This window comes from Chiloscyllium plagiosum, unplaced genomic scaffold, assembly GCF_037043375.1.
Source record: "Chiloscyllium plagiosum isolate Xiang-an unplaced genomic scaffold, Cpla_swu_hap1 HiC_scaffold_24, whole genome shotgun sequence".
NCBI classification, from domain to species: Eukaryota; Metazoa; Chordata; class Chondrichthyes; order Orectolobiformes; family Hemiscylliidae; genus Chiloscyllium; species Chiloscyllium plagiosum.
In genome coordinates, this window is record NW_028270162.1 from 33,005,650 (window position 1) to 33,029,553 (window position 23,904).

The 23,904-nt window shown below is 38.0% G+C and overlaps 1 protein-coding gene across 1 annotated transcript in view; it reads right to left on the bottom strand.

Annotated features, from left to right (window-relative positions):
- vps37ba (VPS37B subunit of ESCRT-I a) overlaps nt 1-23,904 on the bottom strand; it is a 37,049-nt gene that overhangs the window by 10,570 nt on the left and 2,575 nt on the right. The window contains exon 2 of the mRNA XM_043715783.2: nt 15,234-15,405. Within this exon, the coding sequence (XP_043571718.1) occupies nt 15,234-15,405 (172 nt within the window). The remainder of the gene's footprint in view (nt 1-15,233; nt 15,406-23,904) is intronic.

Genomic DNA, 23,904 nt, shown 5'->3' on the forward strand with positions numbered 1-23,904 from the left:
GCTTGCTCAGCCATTTCAGAGGGCAATTGAGGGTCAACCATGTTGCAGTTGATACAACCGGGTGGCTTGCCCAGCCATTTCAGAGGGCAATTGAGGGTCAACCACATTGCTGTGGGTCTGGATCACATGTAGATCAGGATGGCAGATTTCCTCCCCTGGAGATTAGTGAACCAGATGGGTTTTTCCTACTATCAACAATGGTTTCATGGTCAACATTAGACAATTCTAGATATTATTGAATTCAAATTCCACCATCTGCCACGTTGGGATTTGAACCGTGGTCCCTGCAACATTCCGAGAGTTTCTGGATTAATAGTCTAGCGTGACCATTAGTAGGCAATCACCTCCTCTGGCATGACAAAAATTGTACAGTGCAATTGTGGTTTGACTAATGTCTTCTGCAAATTCATCTTAGTCAGTCAATCTCCTATGGCACTGTACACAGGAAGATGAGATTAAGTGTAGTTTTTAAGAATAATTTCAAAATGGAACATGAGTGTGGAGTTAAAACAAACAGCTACAAGAAGTGAAGTGGTTAAAAAGCAGCTCAAACAGACGGGACTATCAAGTTATTTTTAATCTAGACAATTTTCACTTTTTTTTTGTTGGAAATAATGTGTTTATAAAAGTGGGTGTATTTTCCTGCCCTCAGCAGGAACCATGTTGCATTCAAGAGGTTAATTTTCCAATGACTTCAAATTTAACTAAGTCTAAAACAAAACCGCTAACATGCTTCAAAAGTGGTGTTTTCTTATATGTAATTGCAGTTTGAACTTCTGAATGCAGCTAGTTGCAAGTCCAATAAATTAAAAGGTTAAAAATAATACTCAACTGTTAGCGAGAAGTAGCACTAACAGCTATATCAGACCTTTTCTCCTGGCTAGTACAAGTTTAATCTAAACAAGATATACTATAAACATCTTGCTCAGCCTGACCTCCACAGTTGGAAACAAAGTCAAATGCTCTGACTGATAAATGTTGCCAAATACCTTTTGAATCAGATGTATTAGAATATGCATCCACCTTGCAACGTGAAGGGAGAGGCTTGCATAACCTACACACGTTGGAATACAGACTACACAGCACTTTGATGAGGCAGATTCATGCCAATGTTTCCCCTGAAAGTTTCAATTTTAGTTACGCTAAGGTGATAAGGTGGTAACAAGATAGCATTATCCAAAGGGACAGTAGTTGAAGGGACAGCAAAAGCATCCTTGGAAGTAGATCACCCACCTTTCAACAAGAGGCAGTGAATGGAAATCTAGGCATAAAAAAAGTGGAAAATACTTTCTCCGTTGCATTTTTTTATTTTATAAAAAAAAGGCAGGTTCAACAGCAAATATTAGTTCTTTCAAATTTATCTCACTTCACTGATTACTGCTAAACTGGTTTCACATAACTAAACTGAAAACCAAACTACATTTTATTACATTGGAGCAAAGCAAGTTTCCTTTCAAATATCTTTGAAGGATTAGAGCAAGCACTTGTCATTACCTCAATGGTTAATAAAAGTATGTTGATTGTAAATTAATCTCTTTCCCCACTAGCAGCTGTCACCTCTGTTGGTGAATTGGTAAGAGGTAGATTCAGATGCACATGATTCTAGAGAGTTTTTCATCAGCATTAAGTAGTACTAGAGACTATCAACACTGTTCCTGTACTAATTTAATAATCTTGGGTAATACTGAACACCACAGTTTGGACAATGGTCTCAAAAAATGTGCACTCAAAATAATTTATTTTTTTATTGCCTATAACCTGTTGATCTTTTTTCTTGTTTGCTGCAAGTCAAACAAGCTGCATCTAATCCTGGTTACTTCTTCCAAATGATTCTTTTTCATTAACCTTTCTCTTTGCTTGCATGTCAAGTTTTACTTCCACTTACACATTTGCAAATTACCAATCTTCCAAGCCCATATTAACCTCAATAGTCCTCCATACCAACAAGCTGGAGGTAGCAGATGTGACTCCAAAAACAGCTGTGGATCAACAACTCAAATGCTATGAACCTAATTTGATCAGCCTGCAAAACAATTCTACTTCAACAAAAGATGTTGCTGCCTTCCCCAATTTGATGGTGATTAAAAAACATGATCAGCTTGCATGATTAACAACTTGATAGCATTGCAAATAATTCTGTAAGTAAGAAAATATTCCTGTGGTTCACAATGGATTCTATTAGTAATTAGTGTAGCGCTATCTTGCCAAAACAGGACATTATTCACATAGCAGCCTTAATAGCCAGCAGGTTAGTCCAATGCATGGGCATCATTGGGACAACCTAATAGTATCTGCAACTTGCACCTACAATGCACAATTCCAACATGGGTCACTGCATAGCGATCAACAGCTAAACATTGCTGGCCAAGGTTCTTTCCTGCTGCTCAGGGTGCAGTCAGCAATTGTAGCTGCCCCACCGCTACTGTCGTGTCAACCCTAGCACAGACGGTTAAACCTGTAACCTTTCTTTAAGCCATCCCACTTACCTTGGATAAGCAACAGTGTCTAACCTCAAGTTTACATCTTCCAACAAAAAAAAATTAGTATCTCCACAGTGGTTGCAGTTCAGTAAAAGTCTCACATTTTCCAGTTACCATGGCAACATTTCTCACACCATAATTTAGATCAGTTAGCTTAGCAGAAATTGTCAAGTATTGTCAAGGCTCCATACCATGTAATCTTTATTAATAGGACCAGTGAGATGAATTAAAATACTATTTGCTTTCCTTTTAAAAGGATACTTGTGTGCCACAGAGGCTGTCAAATCAAATCAGGATAAATTATGTATTTTCCATACCAAATGTTAAACACTTGGGAAATCTCAATTTTGTTATTTGTTTGCATTTGCTGAAAAACCGATTGCCAGTTTAGTTCTCCCATGCCTGGGATGTTGTTGATCACTGATGCACTGTGATCTTGGGCCACTGCCAGTCACCTCCTAATAGATCCAACGCAGCACATTTCCCTTAGCTTCAATTGGTGGTCAGCATGAACAAATGCAGAAATGTATTTAAAACAATTAAGTTTCCATTTCATTTCAAAACCAACTAATGCTATAAATGTATTATGAAAACAAAAACATAAAATACTAGAAATACTCAGATGAGGTAGCATCTGAAAGAAAGGGTTGATATCACAATCTGAGGCCCTCGTGCCTAGATTTTCTATTTCAGGTTTCTAGCATCCGCACTATTTTCCTCAGGTCTTTAAAAACTTTTTTTTGCTTGATCTTAATAACTACAGTTACTTAGATGCCTTGCATGATTAAGTCTGAACACACTTCGCCATTCCTTTACTTCCAAACTTCATGAATTGACTTCCAACGGAATTCACAATGGCCACTAACAGAACTCAAAATGACTGACTAAATTAAGAAATAAAATTACAGATTTAATCTGCACAATGAATTAACCCTAAACTGGTAAACTTTGATCTCTAATGACACAAAAATGCAAAATTATGCTGATCTACAAAATTCCAACTTTTTCTTTTGCATTTTTATATTTGATTTAGAATGGTTATACTTGGCACTTGGCAACAGGATTTTAGTTTGTAAATAAACTTTTGCTAACGAAAAAAAATCGATCTTTGATTTTTACATCAGCTATTTTGCTTTTATTTGATGGTGACTCGTTGCTGGGATAGCAGAAGCCAGCTTATCTGCAGTTGGGTGTTGTAGCTGAGCATAATCCTGCCAATGTGAGTAGGAATGGGAGCTCTGACCAATTAACTCAAGTACAGTACACCAGGATCAATTATGGCTATCTTGATAGCAATCTTTACACATAGGAGATCAAACCTTTCTTGATCCGTATCACCATATCAAGCGGAGGTATTGCAATGGGTTACATTTCTGTATTTAATGTTGTGCTTAACAGGTGTAAAGGTTTGTGTATTTTTTTAAAATCTTGTAACCTGCTCATTGCTTAGTTACCTTTACTTTCAGGAGAAAGTGAGGTCTGCAGATGCTGGAGATCAGAGCTGAAAATGTGTTGCTGGAAAAGTGCAGCAGGTCAGGCAGCATCCAGGGAACAGGAGAATCGACGTTTCGGGCATAAGCCCTTCTTCAGGAATTTTTCCTTTACCTTTACTTTCACCACAGTAATAACAAAGATTCATAGTGTAAATGTTGACTAGTCCATACTACATATTCTCGAATTTTTGTTTTGTTTGAATGCTTACAAGAATAAACAAAAAAAATCCTGAGGAAACTGCCATTAACTACTCACATGTGATACTAAAAGCTCTCATTAGTTCAGTTATTTTATGCAAAATTAGGTTGAGTTCAATGCTGGGACTAAATTTGAATATAGTTCAACCAACCAATTATTTCTTCCGGCCTTGCTAATTTCAATATGATAGATCTACTGCCAAGGCACAAAAATCTTCTTTGGCCAATTAGCTGCTAGCAAGAGACTTCAAATCAGACCAGAAGTGGAATGGAAAAATATTCAAGATGCCCTTTAGAAATACATGATATCTTCATGGAAACAACAGTCAAAAGCAGAGTAGAGCCTGTAAAACTGCAGCAACTAGGCACGTATCCAGCTTGAGTAGTGAAGGGCTATGAATACCCACTGGCTGCTGAACAATTGTTTCATTTATCTCCCCTCCCATTAAGGAGATTGCTGTTCTGCATCACCAAGTTTCATGCCATACAGTGATTTAGATTCCAATTATCTACAATGCCCTGTACTTTGTTGCAGTTGGAAGATTGTTTGAAACATTTTAAAAAGTCAGTGTCAATGCAGAGCAGCAACGGTGATAACCAGCTCGTGCATTTTACAAATTAACAAATTAAAAACTGAAACAATTTGGTGGCAGCCCGAGGTAATGTACATTAAGAGACAAAACTACTTTGAGCACAGAAGCTCTGTAAAATTAGAAAAATGCTAAATCAATGGTAAAACAGGATTCTCTCTTTTTTAAATAAAGAGATCATTGGAAATGTATTGATATTGCCTTTTTCGTAGCAATATGTCAGCAAATCCTTCCTGACACTGAGCTACACAAGACAGACCAAGCTTTTGGCATTGACTAAAGAGAGTGGCCTTCAAGAACCTATTAAAAGAGGAAAGGAATTATGGAGATATAAATGTTTTAATATGAGGGAGCAGAAGTTGAGACAATTCCAGAACAAGGCATTTAGCAGCTAAAAGCTCACCTACTAATGATGAAATACTTAAAATTAGGAAGGTGCAAGAGGTCAGACTGAAAGAACAGAAGTCTCAAAGGTTGGCTTGGCTAGAGGTTAGACAGAGAAAGGGGTGAGGCAGGAATGTAAAAGATTTAGGAGTTGTCGGACTTGGAGACATGGAGGTCAGCAAGCACATGGGTGTAAGGTTCATTAGATAGGTAGTTAAGATATGGACAACCAAACTTTGCACGTGCAAAGTTATCCAGGATGGAAGATAGGAAGCAAGCCAGTAGAGTATTTATCAAGTCTTCAAGTAAAAAGGCATGGTTGAGAGTATCAATGGCAGAAAACAATGTTGTAGAGTTGAAGTCAGATAATATTATTGAGCTACATGTAGTCAACACTAGTGATTGAGTGAATCTATGGTTGTAAGCTTATCTTGTAGTCAGGCATAGCAAGACTGCATGGTATGGTTCAGGTTCAGATGATTACCAGGAGAGTTTGGGCCAAAGGCAATAGCAGCAGTCATTCCAATATTTAGTTAGAGAAATGTTTTGTTCATCCAATATTGTGACATCAGACAAGATGTGACAAATCATAAAGCAATGGGATCCAGAAAGATGATAAGAGCGAGAGGTGAATGCTGGCCGTGTACATTGGAGACCTGTCAAGTTTTAGGATGCTAATGTCCAGGGACAGGTAGCATGCATGACAGCAATAAAAAGGGAGCCAAATAGAGATTGCTGGGGATACCAGCGGTAACAACATAAGTCTGAGCAGATATTACAAGCAATTCTGCAGTTTTGCTCCATTAGTCAAAACACAGCCAAGCAAAAGCAGTTCCACCCTGCTGACCAGAGTAAAGGCAGCAGAGAATAGTGTAGTCAACTGTGACAAAGGCTGCAGAGGCAAAGGAATAAAGTTCATCATGGATATAGTCATCAAGATGGTTAGATATTACTTTAATAAGGGTAATATCAGGTCAGTCAAACTGCTTAAGAATCTGAATTGTTTCAATGAGACCACATCTCATTCATCTAAATTCCAACAAGTTACATTCCATCCCAACCTGTTTAGCCTTGGCTCCTAAGACAATCCCTCCATACCAAGGGGCATCCAAGTGATTTTTCTCTGAACTGCCTCCAAAGAAAATTATATATTTCTTTAAATAAGGGTACCAAAATTGCTCACGGTACTCCACATGACCTTACCAGCAGCTTGTACAGCTGCAGTAAGACTTCCCTACTCTTATCTTCCAACTCCCTTGAAATAAGGGCCAACATTCCATTAGCCTTCCTAATTACCTGCTGCACTGTGTGCTAACCTTTTGTGTTTCATGCCCTAAGACCCTTTGTGTTGTGGTTTTTCTCCATTTAAATGATACTGTTCTTTTGCTCTCCCTTCCAATATAAATTTTGCATGTTCCCACATTATATTCCATTTGTCAACTTACTCAACCTATCAATTTTTGTCTGTAAACCATTTGTTTCCCTCTCACAACCCTGCATTTCCATCTATTTTTGCAAATCTGGCTTCCTTCCTCCAAGTCATTAAGATTTATTATCAGTTGCAGTCTCAGCACCGATCCCAGTGGAACCCCACTGGCCACAGGTCATCAATCTGAAAAAGACACTCCTGTACCCACTTACTGTTTCCTGCCCATTAGCCATTCTCTATCCATGCCAATATATAATCTCCAACACTGCAGGCTCTTAGCTTATGATTTAACCTTTGAGGTGCCTTATTGAATTCAAAAAGAGAATTCATTATTTAAAATGCTTTAAGACAAATCTACAAAAACAAATACAGGTTTTACAGTAGATATTGTCTCAGATTCGGATACAGTGGGGTTGGAGATGTCAACCCCAGAAATATTGGATGTGTACCAAGGTTATGTAGGAAGATGGGAAAACAAGTCTCCTGTATTTAAGTCGAGATAAGAAAAGGAATGGTTGCAAGAGTCAGCAGATGGAGTGAAGCAGAACTGGAGTCAGATAATGTGGACATTGGCAGTTTAGGTGCTAGAGTGAATGTATGGTTAGAAGATAATCTTGTAGCAACAATAGTTTGATGGTCTAATTCAGATTCAGATACTTCCAAGAACGTAAATGTCATCTGGGACACAGTTTGCATTTTGTTGCATAACCAGACTCTCAAGAATTAGTCTTTTCAGCTATCAAAAGGTACACCATACGATGACACCCAGAGTGGACTATTTGCTGTGCCATTATCTCTCATAAACAGAAGGGTGCCAACAAGAATTGGATAGGTTATGTCTATATATGGAACTCAATTGTACACTGCTCAGTTGCTAGTTAAATGGTATGCTGATACAAAGATGATAACAAAAGGACTGCATGTTTTGTATGGTGGATATGTTGATCATGTATGCAGTATCCTTTTCAACAAGTAGTTAATAAACATTTAAGTGAAACAAGGTCAAGTGTAAACCAACAACCTGGTATTATCTTGCATGAAATATATAAATGAACATGTTTCTAATGAGATCCCTATCTGCTTTCTACTATGTGGCATGATAAAATACAACTCTGCATTATTATAACCTCAATCTGGTGAATGACAAGAAGTAGGCTGGGGATGGGGATATTACTTTCATCACACTATACTTTCCACACAATTTCTCTATTGCTGTGTTTTGTGAAACCCAAAGGATTTTTTTTATATAAAAAATGGTTATTGTGTATTTGCTGCATTAGCATATTATAGTCACTGCTTTTTAAAAAAAAATCACATCATTCAGGAAAATTAAAATCATGCTTGTAGATCATAGTGGAAACAGTTTATTCAAAAATCAGTAATTCATTCAATCCAAGCCTATCCTGCATTTAATCATCAACTACTGATCTACATTTTGACTCCATTCATGTCCTTTTATACCCATGCCCAGCAAAAGTCCACTGATCTCAGATTTAAAATTAATGGAGTTGGAATCTATTTTGAGGGGATAAAAAAACAAGTTCCACATGACCAGCACCCTTTTCATGGAGCACTAATTCATGTCCTGAATGGTCAGTCTCTGAAATTAAAGCCTGCTTTCCTAGATTCCCTTACCCAGTTTGTTTTACCTATTCCTTACAACATTTTAAAATTTTAACACAATCACTTGTCAACTTTCCAGATGCCAAAGAGGAAAAATTGCTGGCAATAATCAACGGGTCAGGCAGCATCTGGGCAGCGGAAGTAAACCATCTGTTCACATAACAAAATCATTAACTGCTCTTGTTCAAGCTTTATACGCAGGAATATAAGATAAAGCTAAAGTATGGAGCATCTCCTTAATATAAATCGTTGGAGTGCTGGTAAAGTTCTGGTCAATCTGCATTGCACTCTTTTCCAAGGGCAATATATCAAAAGGCGAAGTGCCTGAGAACAGTACAGCATACTCCATACGTGGTCTACGCACAGGTTTGAACTTTGTAGCAAAACTTCCTCTCCTTTACATTCCAGTCCCTAAGTTATAAAGGTCAACATTCCATTAACATATTAGATTATCTATTTCACCTGACTGCTGCATTTTAGTAATGTGGATTCTCACTGCTCTATGTTTTCACCACTTAGTTGCTCAAAAGTATCCTTTTTGATGCAAAAATGGATAATCTCACATGGAAACGTGGGAGAAGCATTGACCCTTTGAGTTTGTTCCACCGTTCAGTGTGATCACAGCTGATCCTCGATCTCAATACTACATTTCCACTTTCACCCCACACCTCTTGATGCCTTTAAAATCTAAAGAACTTTCAATCACTTTCTTGACCACATTCAGTAACTTGGTCTTCCAAGGTAAAGATTTCCAAGGCTTTGCTTTCTTTTATGTGAAGAAAGCCCTGTGAAAGTACAGTAAACACTTTTTTCTTGGTGGGTGTGTGTCTGTGTGTGTGGTTAGCAAGGCCCTGTACAATTACAGCGAGAAATTCCTGCTCCTGTACTTGAATCCTTTCGTTATGTGGCAAACATACCATTTGTCTTTCTTATTGCCAGTTGCACCAACACGCTTGCTTTCAACAACTGGAGTACCAAGGAGACAAGTCTCAGTGCATCTCCATCTTTCTCAACAACTTGTCATTAATATCATAATCTATTTTTGCTACCAAAATGGATAACTTCATATTATAACTTCACCCATGTGTTTGCCAACTCACTCAACTTGTCCAAACCACAAACATCTCCTTATCCTCTTCTTAGATCATCGTACCGCCAAGTTTAGTACCATGTGCAAATTTGAAAATATTACTTTTAGTTCTTTCATCAGTATCATAAATATATACAAGACTGGAATAAGAAATGATTAATTACTACAGCCGCCAGTCTAGAATAGCCTACTTTCTGCTTGGTTCCTCAACATATTGCCCTGAAAACTGTCACATTCACACTCCAGAAAATCCTCCTCCAATCTGGTTTGCTCTATGTAATTGTAAATTAAAAATCTTCTGTGATTGCATATGTACCCTATTATTTCTCATTTTCTTGTTTCATGCTTTCCCTCATCTCTGCACTACTATTGGGGACTTGTAGACACCAAACAAAAATTTATACCTTGATGTATTTTAACTCTAACCATAAAGATTCAACATCATAACTTTCCAAGCTAATATTGTTTCTTACTATTGCATTGATTTCTCCCTAACTAACAATGCCCTCCTCCCTTTCTTAACCCGCTTTTCCTCTGCCCTACTAAATTAATGAATACCTCTGAATGTTCAGTTCTCATCATTTGTCACCCTGCACTCATGTTTCCATGATGAAAACTGCACCATAAACATTTTTATCTATTTGTGCAGCTAATGTACCTATTGCAAATCCTCCTCATACATGACCACAGCTTTGCCCCTGAAATCTCCTTGTAATTCTAAGCTACTTCATTTTACTTACAATTGCTGTGTGTCACCTGCAAACCTGGCTTTATGGCACTTTGTTTCAACTGTCATTAAAAGTGTAGATCCCAACACATTCTTGTATAGAAAGCAACTCCTTTGAGTACACACCCATTATCGCTATCAAATTTCCAACCTGCTTAATAATTTGCCTTTAATTCTAAGCTTTTAATGTAATAGTTATGTGGTACCTGATCCTGATCAAATGTTTCTGGAAATCAAAAGTTCTGTCTATGAATATTACATGTCTACTCAAAAATTGGTTACGTTTTATTTAATTACATAATATTTGTGTTACATATATTGCATTTTCCTTGCATCATTCTGCCTTAGTTCCACAGACTGAAAGGCCTCAATAAAACAATACAATCTGTAATAGTATGGAAGCACACCTGCATCTACAGTAACTCAACGTTTTTTCTGCCATTAGTCAACACAGTCCATTTTAAAGTCTAACAGCATTCTGAACATACAGGATATTTCATATTTCCTTTGGAACATTACCAGAGGCTCCATGCATATAGCGATTAAACCAGCCAATTGTGGCACACATGCACCATAGCCACTTGGGAAGTTTGCTATTATCACAGTATGTTACTTGCTTATTTATACAACATTCAATGATTTGTCAGTTGCTTTGATTTATGTTATGTTTTCCAGGTTTTAAATGAAACAGACTTACATATATTTCTGAAATATCTAAACAATGCCAAGTGATTTTGGAGCAAATCCCAAGCTTTAAACTTGTTTTATTAAAGTCTTATATCGGATATACCTTACATGCATTTGTCCAATCATTACATAAAGTGGTTTCTTTCACTATAGTATACGGAGGTGAACTGATTTGGGGGAAAAAAAATTCAGCGCTTTTGGTTTTTTTCCTGTTGCTACAGAGATATGCGATGGCAGTGATGTCTAAGTCTTCATTGGTCTTCACTGATCAGTGCATTGAGTATAGGAGTTGGGATGCCTTGTTGCAGCTGTACAGGACATTGTTGAGGCCATTTTTAGAATAGTGAATTCAATTTTGGTTGTCCTTCTATAGCAGGAATACCTTTAAAATTGACAGGATGCAGAAAACATTTACAAAGATGTTGCAGGGACTGGAGGATTTGAGCTATAGGGAGAGGCTTTATAAACTGGGCCATTTTCCCTGGAGCATTGGAGGCGCAGGAATGACCTTATAGAGGTTTATAAAATCATGAGTGGCATAGATAGATGTTATCTGTTCACCCTTCCTTGGGTGAGGGAGTCCAGAACTAGACGACATAGGTATAAGGCAAGAGGAGAAAGATATTTATAAAAAAAAAGGACCAGAGGTAAGTTTTTCAGGCCAAGAATGGTGTGTGTATGGAATGAGGTGCCAGAGGAAGTGGAGGAGACAAGTACAACTGCAACATTTAAAAGGCATCTGGATGGGTGTATGAAGAGGAAGGGTTTAAGAGGGATATGGGCCAAATGCTGGCAAATGGGAGTAGGTCAGACTGGGATGCCCGATTGTTGCGGATGACTTGGACCGAAGGGTCTGTTTCTGAGCTGTGAGACTCAAAGTCATTGCTATATTCTCTGCTGCATATAATCAAAAGTTGACAAATGCAGCACTGGTGGGTCAGGGAGCCATTAGTGGCCACTGTTGCCACTTCATAAATTCTGAGCAACCATCAGAATGCCCCCTCGTGAGCGAAGGATCATAATAACATTTTCCTTCTTCATAACTAGGTGTGTTAGAACTAAATCAATGCAGTTAATTTCCTCCATTTAACATATAACATGCAATGCTATTTATATATACTGTTTACCTATACATACCGTTTACTAATAATGACATCATTGTGAAGAGACACAAAGTGGCAGGGATGCATTAAAATCTTAATCCCTGCCCCTGTCTCTTCACAACATATCTATTAGATGTAACTTAGACAGTTCCTATTCTGAAAATGATACCTCATGCTCAACAATACTGAACCAACAAAAGCAGGGAGAAGAGACAGAAATCAAAAAACATTCAATACGAATGTGAATCAGAATGAAAAGCCTGCTCCACCATTTAATGATTGATTGTAACCTCAAATTCACATTCCCACCTCTCCCTCATAATAGTTAACCCATTTGTTTCTCAACAATCAACTACCTCTGCCTTAAGAAGGCTCAGACTGCACTTCCAGTGTCTTTTAAAGGAATCATTCCTCAGAAAGCAATTCTTTTCATCTGTTGTTGTGGTTCTGTTTGCCGAGCTGGGAATTTGTGTTGCAGACATTTTGTCCCCTGTCTAGGTGACATCCTCAGTGCTTGGGAGCCTCCTGTGAAGCGCTTCTGTGATCTTTCCTCTGGCATTTGTAGTGGTTTGAATCTGCCGCTTCCGGTTGTCAGTTCCGGAACTGACAACCGGAAGCGGCAGATTTAAACCACGACAAATGCCTGAGGAAAGATCACAGAAGCGTTTCACAGGAGGCTCCCAAGCACTGAGGATGTCACCTAGACAGGGGACGAAACGTCTGCAACACAAATTCCCAGCTCGGCGAACAGAACCACAACAAGCACCCGAGCTACAAATCTTCTCACAATCTTTTCATCTGTCTTAAATGGGAGATGCTTTATTTTGAAATAGCAATCTAGAACAGCATTCTACATTCTCCTACAATAAGAACCATCCACTCCACATCCCTCCTGTCAAGATGTCTCACAATCTTGCATGTTTCAAGTTAGGTTGCTGCTTATTCTAATTCCCAGCAGATAGAAACCTAGCCTGTTTCACATTTCCTCACAAGACAACCCACTCATTTAGGTATTAGTCTTGCAAATCTTCTCAACACATTAACCAATACATTTGCATTCTTCCTCAATTAAGGACACCAATGCCATACAGCACTCCAGATGGACTTACCAATGCTCTGTGTACCTGAAGCATTACCTTCCTGCTTTTGTGTTTAAATTCCTTTGCAATAGACAATAATTACATAGAACATAGAAGAATACAGCGCAGTACAGGCCCTTCGGCCCTCGATGTTGTGCCGATCCAAGCTCACCTAACCTACACTAGCCCACTATCCTCCATATGCCTATCCAATGCCCGCTTAAATGCCCATGAGGGAGAGTCCACCACTGCTACTGGCAGGGCATTCCATGAACTCACGACTCGCTGAGTAAAGAACCTACCCCTAACATCTGTCCTATACCTACCCCCCTCAATTTAAAGCTATGCCCCCTTGTAATAGCTGACTCCATACGTGGAAAAAGATTCTCACTGTCGACCCTATCTAAACCCCTAATCATCTTATACACCTCTATCAAGACACCCCTAAACCTTCTTTTCTCCAATGAAAACAACCACAAGTGCCTCAGCCTTTCCTCATACGATCTTTCTACCATACCAGGCAACATCCTGGTAAACCTCCTCTGCACCCGTTCCAGTGCCTCCACATCCTTCCTATAGTATGGCGACCAAAACTGCATACAATAGTTTTATTAGTTTTCCTAATTATCTGCTGTAACTGCATAACAACATTTAGCAATACATGTACTTGGGTACTCAAAACCTCTTGCCATTTAGAGCTCTGTAATGTTAATGGTTTAGATAAGATATTTTCTCATTATTCCTCCAAAAATTGATAATTTCACATTTTTCTACATTATATTCTATTTGCCAAATTTATGCCCAATCATTTAGCCCATCAATATGGCCTCATGGCTTCCTTATGCCCTCTTCACAACTTTATCTCCCACCTTCCTTTGTCTCCATTAGAAAACAATTATAAAGATAAATAAATGAGCAAAGACTGAACAAGAGCAATGACTGCCCCAGTTCTTAGTCTTCATTTTTGGTATTCAACACATTGCAAAGCAACAAATACACAGACTTCTCACAATTCAAATCCAAGATGTACGCTTCACTCCAAAAAAAATATTAATTTAGAGAAAGAAGCCAAAGAAAGGTACAGCACAGATTGAAAAAATAAATCTGAAATTTAACACTTCTCGAAAACCACAACAATTCAATCAAAATCATTGGATTAACATTTCAAATTATTGCCTGAAAATTTGGTTTTGTGATATTGTTAGGGAAAACAAAGGTGAGGGAGTAGGATTCAAATGTACCTGTTAAGATTTTCTTTGCAAGGAATTTGTCATTTCTTTTAAATTAGCATACTTTTGATTTGAAATGCAAATCACTGCTAGCTTAGCCTGGTTATGCATAATAATGTTTTTCCAACAATGCACAAACTCCAGCGGCACTGTTCAAGAGACATCAGAAGACATTGTTAAAACAGAATTTAACAAAGAATATATTATAATGGCAAATGACTTATAGCGATTGACACTGTTTATTTGGCTCACTTGCTTTCATCAATCAGAGCAATGAGAAAAGGAGTTGGGATGTCTCGTTGCAGCCGTACAAGACGCTGATTAGACCACATTTGGATTACTGCATGCAGTTTTGGTCACCCTACTACAGAAAGGATATGCTTCAACTAGAAAGAGTGCAGAAAAGACTTACAAAGATGCTACCTGATCTGGAAGGTTTGAGTTGTAAGGAGAGGATGGATCGGCTCAGACGTTTTTTCCCAGCAGCATAGGAGACTGAAGGGTGACCTTACAGAGATCTATAAAATCGTGAGGCAAAGATAAAGGTAGATAGCCAACAACTTTTCTCCATGGTAGGGAAGTCTAAAACTAGAGGGATATAGGTTTAAAGTGAGAGGGGAAAGATACAGAAGGGTTCAGAGGTGCAATTCTTTCACACAAATGTGGTGAGTGTCTGGAATAGGCTGCCAGAGGTGGTGACAAAAGAAAATACAATTTCATCATTTAAGAACCATTTAGTACAGGGATGGGATAGGTATAGAGGAAGCGAAAGAGAGGACTGCAGATGCTGGAGATTAGAGTCGATAGCGTGGTGCTCGAAAAGTAAAACAGGTCAGGCAGCAGGAAAAATCGACATTTCGGGCAAAATCCCTTCATCAGGAATTGGAGGGATATGGACCTAACGCAGGCAAATGGGATTAGTTTAATTGTGAAAATTGGGCAACATGGATAAGTTTGGCCAAAGGGACTGTTTCCATGCTGTAGACTTCTTTGACTCTATTACGAAGTGCAGGACTCATGAGAAATGCATTATGGGTATCTACATACAAAACAATAGAAACAAAAGAATCAGAAGTTCAAAATAATGTGTGCTATGTACAATAGGAGACAGAATAGATTACCTAATTTTGACTTCCTCATTTGATATGCTTCAAATAGCGTCTGTAGTTCTTGATATTTCCTAGTTAACTGGATTTTCAAAGAGTCCAATTTAGGGTGATATTCAAGATTCTGTTCTGCTAGACTACGATTGCTAGCAAGGCTCATATCTTTATTTGGCTGTATATTCCGTACCTGAAAAACAAAAGAAAATCTTCAATTTCATATTGCATTTGGAGAATTAGTAAATCTTTGCAAAATAACATTTTTTGCCTTTGTTAGTCAAGTAAATCGGTGATACTTTTAATAGCTTTTATTTCAATTACATCAAATTCCACTGTATCCATGGTTTCCCATTTCTTGGATTTTCCTGTCCATGGCACAATGTTTTTTTCTTTAAAGACCAACACTTACAATAGCCTGCAATAATCTAAATTTGTGCTAGAAAATCACATCAGATGCTAATTTCTGCAAATAATTGGAATTATTTTTGCAAAGCTCACAGTAGCCGAATTCTAACAGATAGGTTAACAGATTTTGAGTAAGAGGTTATACAAAAAGCCTGTAAAGAAATGGTAAAATGTTAAGTCCCAAATTTGGTTTATTTATTCTTTCATTCCTAATTCACTCCATCAAGCAATCAATTTGTCAAAAAACTACTTATTTTCCTTTACAGTTTTCTTAGCAGGTTGAAGCTGTAGGAATCACCACTGAGTTGAACGATTGAAGCATCAACTTAATGGGATGTGTTGTTCTACCTCTGGTTTCATGGCATCAAGTAGTGGAAACAAACATCTCCCAGTTTTACTTTGTCATAATAATTCTTCTGCAGTTAGAGGGCTCGGTCTTATCACTGTATATACCACCAAATAGACAATTATAACCAAACGTCATACTATGCACTTAGGTTAAATTGTATGGATATCCCAATCTCAATTCTTTCCCCCAAGAAAATTGATGATACTTGAAGTGTCAGGAAAAAATGTTGTAGCCCAACAGTTTGTTTTGATACTCAGTTCAGTTAAACAGTAACATTGAGCTTACTCAGAAGCATGTGAAACAGTACAAAAATGCATGGTTAAAAAGCTGTCTGAATTATGTCCACTTGGGCATTTTATCCTAAATATGTTTGGGTTGAATTTTACACCAAATATTAATTTCCTACTTACCTTCAGGCAACAAAAACAGAATTACTTTGTCTTTAAGTTTTAAAAAAAAACTAAACAAAGCTCACATGATATCTGTGCCCAGTATAGAAGTGGCTCATGTGCCCAAGATTAAACACATCTGCAGTCTAATAAACATGTAACTTTAATTACTAAGCAAGCTACAAAGTAATAATTTAGTACATCCTGTTCCAACTGAGCATTTTGAACTCAAGCAAAATTTCATGTATTAAAAATTAAAACTCCAAAAAATTTAACATCTTAATTGTGGAAATCAACTACAAGTAATCGAAAACTCCACTTGAAATACTTAATTATCTCACTGCAACACTGATGTGCCTAGATTGAAAATTGTCTTATCTAATGATGGAATGTATATTTGATTTTAGAAGATAGTATTATGATTCAGGTAGGAACACAGAATTAGGAACAGGCCATTCAGCCCCTCAAGCCTGTTCCACCATTCAATGCCTGATGGCCGATCTGAAATGAGATGTTGGAGTGCACTCCTCTGTATACATTCCTTTATTGACTGTGACAGTTTAACAAAAAAAATTGCCAATTCAAGTGTCTAGCAACTTATGTGTCCTTTGAGTTTCAAAGACAGAATTAATTGCACTCAATCTCATTGGTGTAAAATAATAAAAACACACCAATTTTCATACGCTCAAAGTTCACATGCACAAATATGTTAGAGAGAGTGAGGATAAATTAAGTAAATTAAAGCCTACAATATTAATGGTTTCAGCTCTTGAAGGATGGTAACTTGGCTTCATTGATCCTTCTGGGTTTAAAGAGGTAGTTTAAAGATTTATTTGCGTTTCTGGGGACAGCAACTGTTGGGTTGAGAGTACACATGCAACACATCTACATTGGATCTTGTTTCTTCAATATGGCACTTAGTTCTGCCAGTTTGCAGAGAAAATGGGTTCTTAAAAACCCAAAGGCTTGTAACATACTGCCTCACTAATTAGCCAGCTAATTCAAAGATAATTGTGACATAGTGGATTCTAGATGAAAGGGTATGGCTTGACGATGCCTAGTCGAATTCCTTTCAAGCCAGAGCCCCATTGCCCAAGTGGGTACATCTGTACCAGTTGCATATCCAGTTGATAATTCGCTAATATAGTAAGAGACCTCAATTCACTCCAGGGTAATTCTACCAGGTGAGGCTTTTCCCATAGACTACCTGCATTTCAATGGTTTTGGAATTTAGAAGGTACAAGGAAGTAAATGTTCAGCCATTTTTGGCGAATTTCAAGTCATAATAAGTTCTAGTCTTATTTAAAATTTAAATCAGTGGTTACCAGCCAGTAAACTTATGTTACATGCAGCAATGAACAGCTCCATAACAACTGCACTAATCCACTCACTTCTCAGATACACCACATCACATGCAGCAGTTTACACCATCCAGTCTTCAGCTGATAAGTAACATTTGTGCTGCACATGTAGTGGGCAATGCCCAGCAGGAAAAAGAGAACAGATGATCATCTTTCCTTGACATTCAAAGATACTATCAATGCTGGCTCCTCTCTAACTTACAAGGGTTACCACTTGATTTCTTTCCTTCTGAACAAACCTTCAAGGTCTATATGTGAAAATGACTTCCTGAACCAGAAGCCAATGCTGCTGACAGCATCAGCATGCTGTTTGCCATTTGTGGACTCAGAGTAGCTTAGAGAGAATGTTTATTACCACTGACCAGAAACTTAACTAGACATATAGAGTAAAAACAGAAACTGCTGGAGAAACACAGCAGGTTTGGCAACATCTGTGGAGAGAAAACAGAATTAATGTTAACTCTGCTTTCTCTCTCCACAGATGCTACTAGACCTTGAGTTTCACCAACAAATTATGTTTCAGATTTTCAGCATATACAGTTCTTTGTTTTATTACAAGCACATCAATACTCTGGTTGTTAATAGGTCAGAGGCTGGCAGTTCTGTGGTGATTAATTTGTTGCTTACTCCCAAAAGCCTGCCCACCATCTACAACACACAAGTCAGGAGTTGAATGAACGCTGCTCCTTGGATGCTGCCTGAACTGCTGTGCTCTTCCAGCACCACTAATCCAGTTTCCAGCATCTACAGTCGTTGTTTTTACCTAGGAGTTGAATGAAACACTCTCCATTGCATGGGTTAGTGCAGTTCCAACAACACTTAGGCAGCCTGTTTGAATGGCAACACATATACCATCTTAAAGATATTCTTCCCTCCAACACTCCATTACAGTAGCAGACCACCATCTAAGAAATGCAATGCCATAATTAACTAAATAATTTCCACCACTTAGAAGGACAGGGCACCAAGCACTTGGGAACACCACCTACAAGTGGCTCAGTGGTTAGCACTGCTGCCTCACAGCACCAAGGTCTCAGGTTCGATCCCAGCCTTGGGCGACCGTCTGTGTGGAGTTTGGACATTCTCTCAGTATCTGCGTGGGTTTCCTCCCACAGTCCACACTGTAGGGAGTCTAAAAAAAGTTTCCCCAAGTTACACATGACCGACTTATAACTATAAGACCATATCTTAATGCTGTGCCAAAATCCTAGAATATCCTTCCCAACAGTGCTGCGAGTGATGTACAGAAAATAGACTGCAATCATTCAAGAAGGTGACATCACCTTCTCAAAGATAATTATGGTATAAATGCTAACACTCACATGCCAAGAACAACTAAATTAAAACTGCCCTAGATGACAGGTGTTTTCCTTACAAATGCTAGGTTTGGTGCAGTTAACATTAAACATAGAAGATTTTGCAGTACATTTAACAGAAGGAATTTTGGTGCTTTTGACAAAAGCCACCAGGAGAATGCTGTTTGCTTGAAAAATAAAGATGACAAATTTCTTCAAGCATATTGGCTCAAATTCTTATCTGCACTGAATCAACTAAGCTTAACCAGGTTCCAGTGGGGAAACTACAATTAGACTCTATGCCAAAGAAACTGAAGAATTTCTATCCCTCATTGTACAGCAAGAATAGAATTGTTGTGCATTTGTATTGAATGATTCCCCCTGATAATAATCATCAATTAACTTCACAATGAGGAATGTTTACTTGGGCAAAGTGCAAACCAATCTGCACTCCAGTCAAAACTAGCTGCTGTTTGGATGCCACAAACAGGAATGGCACCTTCTTTTTTTTTAGATTACATTACAGTGTGGAAACAGGCCCTTCGGCCCAACAAGTCCAGACTGACCCGCTGAAGCACAACCCACCCATACCCCTACATTTACCCCTTAACTAACACCACGGGCAATTTAGCATGGCCAATTCACCTTACCTGCACATCTTTGGACTGTGGGAGGAAACCGGAGCACCCGGAGGAAACCCACGCAGACACGGGGAGGACGTGGAAACTCCACACAGTCAGTCGCCTGAGGCGGGAATTGAACCCGGGTCTCTGGCGCTGTGAGGCAGCAGTGCTAACCACTGTGCCACCGTGCCGCCTCCAAAATTAAAAATTAAAGACAAGCTATTTTGCATATTGCAATTAGAAATTTCCAAAATGGGTTTACTTCAGATTTATTAATTCGTTGGAATAATTCTAACTTCTAGTCATTTTTAATTACAACTGCCTTCAGCTTTTAAGAGCAGTATTTGCTTACCATGCTTCATTTGCCAAAACCACTTTTATATACCCAGATGAGGAAAAACAGGAGCTTTTAATTAATATTAAATTTCCATTGAATCTATTTTATCCAGCTGTTATTTTCCAGCAGCTACAGCTTTCATATCACCTGTTAATTATTTAGCTATTGAACAAGTTCAAATAACTAAAGCCAAATATCCACATATTGCCAGCAATATTGAAAAAATATACTGTAGTGACAGTTCCAAGCTCAACTGCATTCAAAAGGGAGTCATTAAACTCCGGGCTCTAAAGTGAGAAACCAAAAAGACAAATTCTCATTGTACTTCATAAAAATAAAAAAGGTTAAAGAAACAAACTAAAACTGATTTAACCTTACTTGTACTCTCATTTTCCAGTGCCCTCCTGCGCTCAAAGACTTTACGATGCTGCAACGTATTCAAATTTCTAACAGACCAAAGTTGAACCTATTAAGCCAGTCTACAGATTTCTCCAATTCAACTTCAACGTTATTGGAAATATGCTGATCGTTAATAAAAGGATAAAGCAGCTTATTTTAAGAAACAAGATGTAGCAAACTGATTTAAAACTTGAAATACAAATGTAAACCTATATTAGTGAGTTCTTGGGTATAAAATATAACTGAATAATGAAAACAATGCCCCCCTTGAGTAATCACTCCAGAGGTTATCAGACAATGCTGGAGAAACTCATCATGTCTGGCAGCATCGAAGGGTGCATTTCCGTGCTGCATGACTTCAATTTTGAAGAACTGTCATACTGGACTTGAAATGCTTAACTGTTTCTCTCTCCACAGATGTGCAGAATGTGAGAATTTATCTAGCAGTTTCTGCGCTTGTCTCAATTCTCCAGCATCTATGTGCCTTGTCTTTCTATCAGCGGGTTAACACAAATGACCCGTAAAAGGGTGAAAGAACTCAGCACCCTACATTATGGTTTGAAAGTGACTGTTTCCCCAAGATATCAACCATCGAAGTTCAGAGTATGCAACAATGCTAACCAGATCAGGTATTTGACAAATCTGAAAGGCATTACTTTTACAGTCGATTTGGGCTCTTCAATTTGACTGAGTTTTAGTAGAATGTTGTTTTGTGATTTAATTTAGCCAAATTCCTCAAACATATGTCTCAAATCAGAGGCTTAACCTTAGAAAATTCTTATTCTTCCCATTTCGAAAGCATACTATGGCTTTGCTCTGGAAAGATGCTATCAGAAAAGGCTTAAAGAAATATAAAGAGGTCAATGTGTAGTTAAATAAACAGAAGGATTCATCTGGAACTTGTTCCATCTAACTTGCACCAATACTACATAAAAACCTATTGTGCTCCTGCAACCAGCAACTCAAGCCAAAACCTCCTGATCTTATTCAAATAGTCAGTACAATGCAAGCACAAACTCAGCAAAACTAATCAGAAAGACATATGCAGATCATACACTAACTTCCTTTATATCTTATTGATGTTATGGAAATTAATTTCACGTAATGAAACCATAATTTACATAGTTTGTAGAATCTACAGTACAGAAAGTGACCAGCCATATAACCACGAGTTTTGGACTCTAAGTAGAAATCTAAGTAGAAAAACTTTCTGCACATTTACACTGACTGCACTTAATTTTTTTTTGATTTTTAATTTTTAAAGACCTCTCAGTTATATCAACCCTCGAGTAAATTCTAACTTTTGGTTTCATCCTCGAGAATCCTGTTTTGAATCTTCTCCAGTGCCCTGTCCTTCTGGTATAACTTTTACATAGAAGGTGGCTTGCTTTTCAACTCTATACCTCTAAAAACATGTACTGTACTCGTGCATGATTTGAGAAATGTATAATTCTGGAACTTTTTCAGCAGTAAAGAAGCATGTTAAAATGTAAAGGTCCCAGAGAGCTTAAAAACACATTGTTAAGAAAAACACTAATGAAAGGTCTGGGGCATGTTCCAAGCCTCAAATTCCTCAACCACAATGATTCAGGTTAGGTGCTACATTTGCATGTTTGGACAGGCATTATATCCATTCATAACGAATTAACAAAAGAAACTGGTTCACTGGTATTTCATGTTTAGGCAAAACTACATTAATGAATAGATTAGGGGTTTCATAGATGTAATATGCAAACAATGCAAATAACTCAGAATTTCCAAAATACAACGTAGGTAGGTGCAAATTTCTCCCAACAAAAATGTAAAGCACTTCTTGCTGAGGAAATTCCTGGTCATAAGACTTCAAATTTTGACAAAATACAACATTTATATATTCATTCCAACAACAAATACTAAACATTGGCAATACTGATAGATCCACTGTGCTTCGCCAAGTATGATTTTTTTAAATTGTATTTAAGCAATTAGGAATGTGGAGAAAACATGTATTGATTCAAATCAATTGAAAGTTGGAAGTTGTATTTGTAATACCAAGCATTAATAAGTGACAGTCGATATCAAATCATATTCCAATCTTACAAGTTCATTGTTCTACAATCAAAGAAGCTCCAAAGCAGCTTACTTGTAAAAATGCATCCAGGAAGCATAAGTAAATATTGATGCATTTACTCAACCTCTCTTTCACCACCTCTCCTCTTTAAGACACACCTTAAAAACGTACCTCGATTTGCGTGGCCTGGTGTCAAATGTCGTGACAACACTCCTGTGAATTGCCCTGACAGTTTTATCGCTAGAGGTGCGATTTAAGTATGAATTTTGACTAAACATATTTCTATGAATTTACTGGTGAGTAAAACTGACTAACTGGTTAAAATTCTATTATTCAGTTTGCCCTGAGAAAGTCTAACTAAACAGTTTCAAAAATAGGAGTGAAGCCAACTGATAGCTCAGCTATCGGTATTGCATTCATGATACAAATACAGCAATTTACTTTCAAAATGGGAATCAGGCTTAAGATTGGAGTTTAAATCAAGCTTGATGTCACATGAATCATATATGATGTGGAAGTGCCAGTGCTGGAGTGGGTTAGAGAAGGTCAAAAACCACAACACCTGGTTATAATCTAACAGGTTTATTTGAAAACATAAACTTTTGGATCCTTGCTTCTTTTTCAGGTACTAGTGTTTTTAAATAAACCTGTTGGACGGTAACCTGATGTCATGTGATTTTGACCATGAATTACATAACATATTCCAGGTTGAATGATCTCTCTTGATACAAGCTTGGGCCATGACAGAGTTAAATCAGGGTAGGGCTTATACACTTAATGGTAAGATCCTGGGGAGTGATTCTGAACAAAGACACTTTGGAGGCAGGTTTATAGTTTCATGAAAGCAGAGTCCCATGCAGACAGGATAGCGAAGGCAGTATTTGATATGCTTGCCTTTATTGGTCAGCAATTTGAGAATAAGAGTTGGGATGTCATGTTGTGGCTGTACAGGAGTAGGTCACTTTTGGAATACTGCATGAAATTCCCATCCCTGATGTTGTTAGAAAGATGGAAACCTTGAAAGGGTGCAGAAAAGATTTACAAGGATGTTGCCGTGATTGAAGGGTTTGAGCTATAGGGAGAGGCTGAATAGGTTGGGACTAATTTCCCAGACTCTGGATTAGTGGTACTGGAAGAGCACAGCAGTTCAGGCAGCATCCAAGGAGCAGCGAAATTGACGTGGAGAGAAAAGCTAGAGGAGGGTGGGGGTGGGGGTGGGGGTGGGGGTGGGGAGAACTCTCCATGCTTCAGGTTCTCTGCCTTTATTCCTGATGAAGGGCTTTTGCCCGAAACGTCGATTTCGCTGCTTCTTGGATGCTGCCTGAACTGCTGCGCTTTTCCAGCACCACATTTTCAGTCTATGACTAACAGGGACCATTATATTAAAAAAAGGATTATTATTACAATCCAGATATAAAATGCAACATTAATAGTTTCTTCAACTTATGGTTGATTTGGTTCAGTAATAATCTTACTGGAGG